The 8,172-nt window shown below is 33.5% G+C and overlaps 1 protein-coding gene across 2 annotated transcripts; it reads right to left on the minus strand.

The window, feature by feature from the left end:
• Nucleotides 1–965: 965 nt before the first annotated feature.
• On the minus strand, nt 966–7,556 carry LOC110031164 (squamosa promoter-binding-like protein 16). 2 transcript variants are annotated; one of them, XM_020734241.1, is made up of 6 exons: nt 7,114–7,556; nt 6,064–6,439; nt 2,817–2,950; nt 2,260–2,737; nt 2,100–2,178; nt 1,902–1,986 (listed from the first exon to the last, which is right to left on the minus strand). In XM_020734241.1, exons 2-6 carry the CDS (start codon nt 6,267–6,269, stop codon nt 1,942–1,944), a joined length of 942 nt encoding a protein of 313 aa, XP_020589900.1. In that variant the 5' UTR covers nt 6,270–6,439; nt 7,114–7,556; the 3' UTR covers nt 1,902–1,941. The 2 variants fall into 2 exon arrangements, with proteins under 2 accessions (XP_020589901.1, XP_020589900.1); XM_020734242.1 differs by lacking the exons at nt 1,902–1,986; nt 2,100–2,178 and adding an exon at nt 966–981 and having other exon boundaries at nt 7,114–7,554.
• Nucleotides 7,557–8,172: the final 616 nt, after the last annotated feature.

Genomic DNA, 8,172 nt, shown 5'->3' on the forward strand with positions numbered 1-8,172 from the left:
GAATGTGGAACAATTATCCAAGATTTTAAAATCAATCGACTTAAGCCAATAATTCACCCTGTTAATATTTGCTATTCTTTCATATTTTTGGGAGATGACACCTCCGGAATTATTTTCACTTCCCTATATTAATTCCTACTAAAATGAGCAGGTAGCCAAGAAACTTACTTAACCTAGCCCAAAAGGTATAACTCGTTGGACTAAGCTTCATGTTCTTGAAATACTAAAAATTTTTATTTGATATTTTATATGGCATTTGAATGAATGTCTTTTAATTGGTAGATCATTCACATAAACCTCAATTTTTTTTCATTTTTTGATTTGTAAATATTACATTCATCATCTTTTGAATTATCGCACCAATATTCTTAAACTCAAAGAATACTATATTATAATAATATAAAACATGTTTCAAAGTAAAATTACCCTTCTCACAATCAATTGGATGTATCTTATTCTAATTCTAATGATTGCTCAAGAAAGCGTCAAGAAAGCACAACATTAAGTAGTCTACTACAAAGTCTACAAGTGTGTCTATTCATGGCAAAGGACAAGTATTCTTTGGTTAGGCCAAATTCAAATTAGTGAAATCCATACATATCTACCATTTGCCATTAGAATTCAACACCATTACAATATTAGCTATCTAGCCCAAGTATTGTACTTCTCTAATGAATTTTCTTCAAGCAATTTCTAGACTTATTGGTGGACTTGCTCTGCAAGTTTCATAGCAATTCGCTCCATCTTCTACACACTCGGTCTCACCATGGGATCGACGTTACATGTGTGATATGTAGCATTAATATCAACATCTAGCATCTCATCAACCAACCAAGCGAATAAATTCGTGTTTTCCCTGAGCTGAAATTTGTCTCTTCCTAATTTGCCATCAAATGTTGTGCTTATCATAAAAAAGTCCTATTCTCCCCATGAATAACGATGACTTCTTCTATGACGAGTAGTTTCCAGTTTGCTTCCTTTCTGCACATCGAAATATATCCACAGCTTTCGAATAAACCCAAAAAATATTCAATAAAGGCTAGCCAAAGACGAAATTGTACATAATTGACACACCAACTACAACAAAGTAATTCATAGCAGTGAACCATTGCTCTCCTTCTCCTTGTGTAATTGGCAGTGATTACAACTATCATTTTGCACTCTCCAAAAACACCAAAAAGTAACCTCTACATAACAATGAGTTGTGAACTTTCCATCGAAACTTTTGAATAGAATGTTCACCAAACTCCTATCATCCATTGGGATGCTTCCAATCTAAAAATTCAGTATCAGCCAAATGACCATGAAGTTGCTGAATGGTTGATCAGTACTAGTAAAAGCTTACCATTTAATTTTTTTTAATTACTAATTTTGAAAACACTGCATTCCCTAAACAAATTAAATTACACGAAAAATTGCATCATTTTAAATAGTTGATAGGATTGAAATAAAAATCATTCCAAAAAAGAAAAAAAAAATCAACCACTTCCAAATTCGATTGATTCGTTTGATGATCGTGGTTCTATTAATTATTTACATAATTTTTTTATTATACCATGATTTTATATATGGCACAAGATCACAAGCTTACAGTCTAGCAAACCAGAGATAAATGCTTTGGAATCATTCATCATAAGCAATTAAAAATAAATCATTAGATACTATTAATGTCTAATTAAAGAATCATAAAATAAATTTCAGAAATACATGAAGAAAATAAGATAGTTTACATTAATGAGCGATGGGAGATATTACCTTCCCTTCATAAATTAATAAAATCGCATGCCACTTTATAAAAAATAATATTAATATTAATATCAGCAATAAACTCAATATTAAATACCACATTCCAGCCATCTAAAAAATCAGCGTTAAATCATTCATTCAAAGACCCAAGCCAAGCCATTTCAAATGGGTCGGTATTTTAAAATCAACTACAACTCAAGCCAAATCATGACACCAAACCAGGTTTGATAAATCAATAAACAGCGTTAAATCATTCATTCAAAGACCCAAGCCAAGTCATTTCAAATGGGTCGGTCAATTTTAAAATCAACAGCCAAATCATGACACCAAACCAGGTTTGATGAATCAATAACGACTATCATAAAGTGAACTAAATATTCCAAAAAGAGACATCTGAACTTAATAGTGATGTTAGAACACAGGCTTTGATCCCTACGATAAAAAAAAAAAGGAAAATATAAAACAAGAGGCTTTTAGAATTATAAACCAAATTTAAAAAGAAAAAGGTTCTACCATTGCCAGTGGATGGGAGGAGTTTCAGATGTATCTTCAAACAACACCTTACTGCTACCCTGGAACACATCTTGGCAATGGAGATTGGTACCATTAGCTTCTGATACTACTTTGCTGCCCACATTCTCATCCTCCAGTTGCCCACATGGCATCCCTGCCATTGATGCACGAGTGGAAGAGTGAAAGCAAGGATACAGTTCTGCACTATTACATAGCTGCAAATGTTGGTCCGGCAAAATCTTATTGACGTTGTACATCATTGGACCTCGGTTGATGTGTGATGATTGGGAAGAAGATGACAGAAGAGAGAAAGCACGATCAGAGCCAGAGGCTGCCACGCTCTGCTGCAAGTATGGGAACTGTAGAGGGAGACCGGAAGAGTGGAGAGTTCCGTGGTCAGATTTTGATGAGAAGTTGATCCAGTTAGAATCAGGTGTTGTGGTGGAGCATGTATGCTGGTGTAAGGAGTATCTGGTGCCTGCTTGTTGAAGAAATTTGGTATTAGTCGGTTAGTATAATAGAAAGCTCGTACTCAAGTTTTAGGTAGAGAAGGAAACCATGGGGATTTGTTAGGGAGTTTCCTGAGCTCTGAGCATCCAGCTGGGGTGGCTTCCTTCGGCGCCTGTTGTGGCCATCGAGGCGCTTCCTGCAACTTCGCTTTCCCTCATCAAACTCTGCCAAAGAGTGGAATCTGAAGGAAAACAATAAGCAAATGGTTCAAGGGCTTTTCTACAAATAAAAGGTTTATTAAGATAATGAAATCAATATATTTACACATAGGATTATCATAAGTTGATCCCAACAAACCCATCAAGTGGGGAAAATCTAAAATCTAATTCTGGTTGATGCCAAACATTTGCAAAGTTAATGAGGAGATATATTTTGTCCTCAAGAAATTTCAAGGATTCACTCCATTCTATATTTCTATTTTTTTTCCAAGGAATAGTGCATAGATGGAAGAAGCATCCCCCAGTTATATGGTCACGGGAAAGCTGATTTACGCAGCCTCACCAGAGGCTTCTACCATCTTCCCCATCATCAAGGGTTTAAAGAGTTTTTCAAGCTTACATTTGTGAAGTGTTTCTTCGAAGACTTTAGCTTTCATTCAAAAAGGGTTTTTTTTTTTAATTTTTATTACTATTATTTTCCTTTTTCTATTTTTTTTATCTATTCTCCAAATACACTTCATGCTTCTTACGAAACTGTTTTGAAAAGAAAATTTGCATAAAGTAAAACTATCATCTTCACTAGCTTTAGACCATAATGAATATAACTTTAACTAAAAAAATTCCAAATAATTGAGATAAAAATAATAAGACAAAAGAAATCAAAATAGTCTTCCAACTATTTATAGGTGGAGCCCAATCTAGTCCCAAACAATATAAAAAATATGGTTTATTTCCCGCACTCTAAAAAATATGAGCCAAAATAAATTCACCATTAATCGTGATGAAAATAGAAGCTAAAGTTGACAACGATCTTAAAAGTGAGAGTACTTCAAAAATTTATATCTTCAAATTTTATAGAATCTAATAAATACATTTTTCTAGTTTGAAATATTTTATTAAAAAAAAGTATAAATAATAATTGTTGAATTTGATAAATTTAATATACATTAATTCGCACAGAACAACATGAAATGTAGTCCATTAATTTTAACTTTAATTTTTATTACTTTTGATGGCAGGATTATTTAGCCAACTATTTTAAGATCATAATAATTAAATCAGACTTTTTTGTATAGTTGGGGGATAAAATGAACCCCCACAAATAAGGCATTTTGGTACTTTTCACGAATAAAAATGATGCTAAATAACAAAGATGTTAATGATGTATCACCAATTAAGAATGTAAAAGATTTCGATCATTTGAATTTTTTGGCCCATTATCACAGAGGGTTCGCCCGCAGCCGGCCTCGGGCACGACGCACCGGATGTGAAGAACAAAGGAGATGTTCGGAGATATGAACCAGCACTGAATGCTTACGTTAAATTCAAAAGAAAAAACTCATACAAGTGAAAAAATAAATAAAATTTACTTTCAGTTAAACTATTTTCAAGCTTCAGCATAAGGAAAGATTAAGGGATTTGAGTTATTGGTTTTATTGATAGCATGTCCATATGTATTCTTGTTTAAGGGATGCATCAATTTTAAATTGTACTTTGCTCTAGAAATATTTTACAATATCAAAGTACTTATGTTACTACATGTGAACGAAAGTCACATATAATAATTGTAGCACATCTCTTTCGACTAATAAAACATTTCATTTTAGAACTATCTTCATCAAATTTGTCTACTCAATTGCTCTCACAAAACATTAAAATGATTTTAAAAAAAAGAAAAATCTAATACCCTTATCAAAATTAACAATTTCTTTCACTAAGCACTAAGCTTATAGGTAGAAACAACAGAGTTTGCAGCTATTTGATTCTACTAAATTTTAGGACGATGAAATTCATCTATTCAGGAAAGGTTATGAATCCTTATTTGACCACAAAGTAATAGCTTAATATATGATGAAGGGAAAATTATCAGTTAAAGAGCCACTTGTTCTCTAAGAAACAATAGAGTTTGCCAGCTTGGTGGTCTCTAGATGTTAATCTACCTCATGGATGGCTAATATTTGAACAGATAACAAGTGGAATACGGTACGTTATAATCATAAACTCCTGCACATGTGATAAAAGTCATATCTTCTTCTATTTGTGATTCTTTATCAAGATTTTTTTTAGGGATATTTCAACATCTAGTATTAATTTGCATTCTAATTTCCCGCTTTTGCAACTAAATGTACAAGTAAAGCGTTGTGTTGGCATTCAAACATGGACAATTGGTAGAAGAAAAGTTCCTGACAATTAAGCAATTATTAAATTGTAAAATCACACAAAGTTTCAAACTACACAACCAAAAAACTCAATTAATCATTGAGAGATATGAACAACTATATGAAAAGTGTAATATAACCAAACCTGATGAATCAAACATACAAAGCAAAAGAAAAACAGCGGGGCAACAGAACAAGTAAATCATTTCATAAATTCATACAGGAGAACAACTTTCTCAAGCATGCCACAATAACTTTGTTAAGACTTATAAATCCTTAATTACAGTACAATCATTAGTTTGTTTTCATTTTATCCCCTTTGTTAGGGGATATGTTAGCCATCAAATTTACTAATATCTAAATATAAGCAGCTTGGGTGCGGATAGCAAAACTCAATAAGCACACAGAATGCTAAATTAATGAAATTTATGTACCATTAACCTTTAAAAAGGTTAAGATAACTATTCACATAGTGAACAAAATTCCAAAAAACAAAAAAAGCAAATAGCAAAAAACACATCATAGACACTTTAAAATTCATGTAAAAAATTACAACAATTATTACTCATAAAACTAAAATAATCAAGATTTTATAATGAGAATCTTTCAACAATTATATGTTTATGAAATTACAAAATAATATTAGTTAGGCTTCCATTAACCAAATGAAACTTGATTAACTTCACTCGACTACTACAAGGAAAGAAGATGAATCCAAGAAAAAAAAAACTTAGCAAGCACAATATCAATGTAAACTATTATTGCAAAGTATAACTTTATTACAACGGATAATAGATGAGAATCCAAGGATCAAGCAACCTAATGTGAAAAAAAAAAAAAAACAGATGTCCTTTACTAATCCTTATCCACAAATTTTCAAATTACATTACAAAAATAAATTGTTCATGCTAGCAGTTGAGAAAAACGTGGTCAAAGCGTATTAAGCCAAACTATAATGGTGAAGCTAATCATATTACCTGCTGCACTGCTGACAGAAACGTTGCTCCCGACCGCCAACCACCACAACTGGAGTCTTCGAGTGAACCTCGCATACCTTGTGCCGCTTGTGATACTCCCTGCACTTGCTAAGATCAGCAACACAGCCGTCCACTGAACAGGAAGCAATATACCCAGTACTGTTAGGAACCCTAGCCCTCCTTGATGCACCAGAGGATGTCACCATGGAAGCTGTGGTCCTCAATATTTGACCCTTCCTCTGATTTGATAATTCGAAATCTCCTAATTCCCCAAGTTTCAAACGAAACGAGTAATCAAAACTGCGTCCCTGTTGTTGAAACTCACTAATTGATCAATTCAAAGAGAAGAGGCGTGTTTCGATCTCTTGATGCCACTCTGCCAAATCCCAAGGAGGCATCGTCAAGTTCCATTATACGAAAGCAACCCTTACAGATTCATTTAAACGCCTTAAAAATTCTATATCGTTACTTTTGTTTCGTCTAATATCTATCATTTTCTTTGTTTCACGCCTCGCCCTCCTGTCCCTATCCGGCAAAATTCTCCCATGCGTGTTCTACTAAAATCCTATTCACCTTTTCCCTTCCCCATCGCAGACAAAAACAAAAGTAATTCGTGAAGAAGTTGAAAAAAAAAAATGAAAAACAATACATTAAATGAAAACAAAGCAGAAAAAGAAGATAATAAAGAACATATCGCAATTGAAGGACCACAGAAAAGTCAAAAACAAAAAAAAAGGAGGGAGAGAAAGAAATCAAGTTGCCCACCAAACCAGAAAAGGCAATCAAACAAAGCAATAAAATTGACAAATACATCAAACAAAAACCCTAACTAATCGGCGCGAACAAATCCAACTCAGGTAAAACAAAAAAGCATAGACTATCCGATGGTTCGAAAACAAGATTTGTTCAAGAACGCACCAGAAAAAAAATATCATCCAACAACCCCAACGAAAAACGAACTCGCCTAGCAAAACCCTAAAAGACAACCAAAGGTATTCACAATTTGGGTTAAAGAACCAAACAAACAGCTGAGCCGCATTCACTACTTACATCCAAATGAGACAGAAGAAGCACGAGACAGCCTTATCTTCCTGCCAACATGCAATTTCTCACATGGATTCCACAAACTGTAGCAAGAGAGAGGGGAAGCGGTAGAAAGCAGGAGTGCGTAATCCAGAACCACCAGCACCTTGTTCTTATCAAATAGCCGTAGCTGTAATGAAAGCCCTATGCCATAGTTATCCGGAGAAGTTCAAATCTGCCATTTTCTTTTTTAGGGTAGGGGATGGCCATCTAGATGGTAGATCGGCCATAACTAGCTGGCCATCAGACCATTTATTGAATTTAATAAGTGCATAATTCACGACATTCCATACGGCCACTTCGTAGACCGATGTCATCCTTTTCTTTTTCCTTTGTTAAATTGCATAATTCGCCATTGTTTCTCCGGAGCTTCGTGCCTGGTTCTGCAATATGCAAAGATATATTTTCTTATAAATTATGACTGTCGTGTCAAGAGCAGATAGAGCGGATCAATATTTAATTTTTTTGCAGTATTTTTTAAAAATTCTTTTTCAGATAACTTAGATGGCGCGCTCCGCGTCTCCACGTCTTTTATAGCTTCTGAATTTTTTTGCTTTTATATTTTTATTTATATAATATTTGAAATATAAAATTTAGGAGCCTTAATTTAGTACATTCTCATCAGAGAATTCATAATTTTAATTTCAAATTTTCTTTTCTCCGCAAGGATTTGAAGTCTATTGGTGGGATGGAAGGCCAATATCTCTTGCAGTTAGGGCCGTCAAAACGGCTCGTTGTTCACGAACAGCTCGTGTTCGGCTCGTTAATTTTGTTCGATAAGTTAACGAGCCGAACACATCGTTTTGGCTCGAAATACTACTCATCAAGTTTATATATATATATTAAGTAGTATTTTAAAAAAAACTAATTGACTACAAGGCTACAAAGATTTATAATCAATTAAAATATTGATAAAGAAAATATAATAAAAATCATTAAATTAGATTCAAATGATGTTTTAATATAAATAATAATTTTTAAAACTTGCTCAAATCCTTCTTGTCTTATGTCTTATGGCTTATGGCT

The sequence above is a fragment of the Phalaenopsis equestris genome, unplaced genomic scaffold, assembly GCF_001263595.1.
Source record: "Phalaenopsis equestris unplaced genomic scaffold, ASM126359v1 Scaffold000781, whole genome shotgun sequence".
NCBI classification, from domain to species: Eukaryota; Viridiplantae; Streptophyta; class Magnoliopsida; order Asparagales; family Orchidaceae; genus Phalaenopsis; species Phalaenopsis equestris.

Bases quoted from the DNA above. Each gene is read 5' to 3' on its own strand.
- LOC110031164 (XM_020734241.1), bottom strand. From the start codon at position 6,269: ATGGTGACATCCTCTGGTGCATCAAGGAGGGCTAGGGTTCCTAACAGT. The intron at 2,738-2,816 runs GTTTCCTTCTCT...TTCAACAAGCAG, and splicing joins CTCCCTAACAAATCCCCATG to GCACCAGATACTCCTTACAC. The intron at 1,987-2,099 runs GTTATTGATTCA...GATTTAACGCTG, and splicing joins TAGTTCACTTTATGATAGTC to TTTATTGATTTATCAAACCT.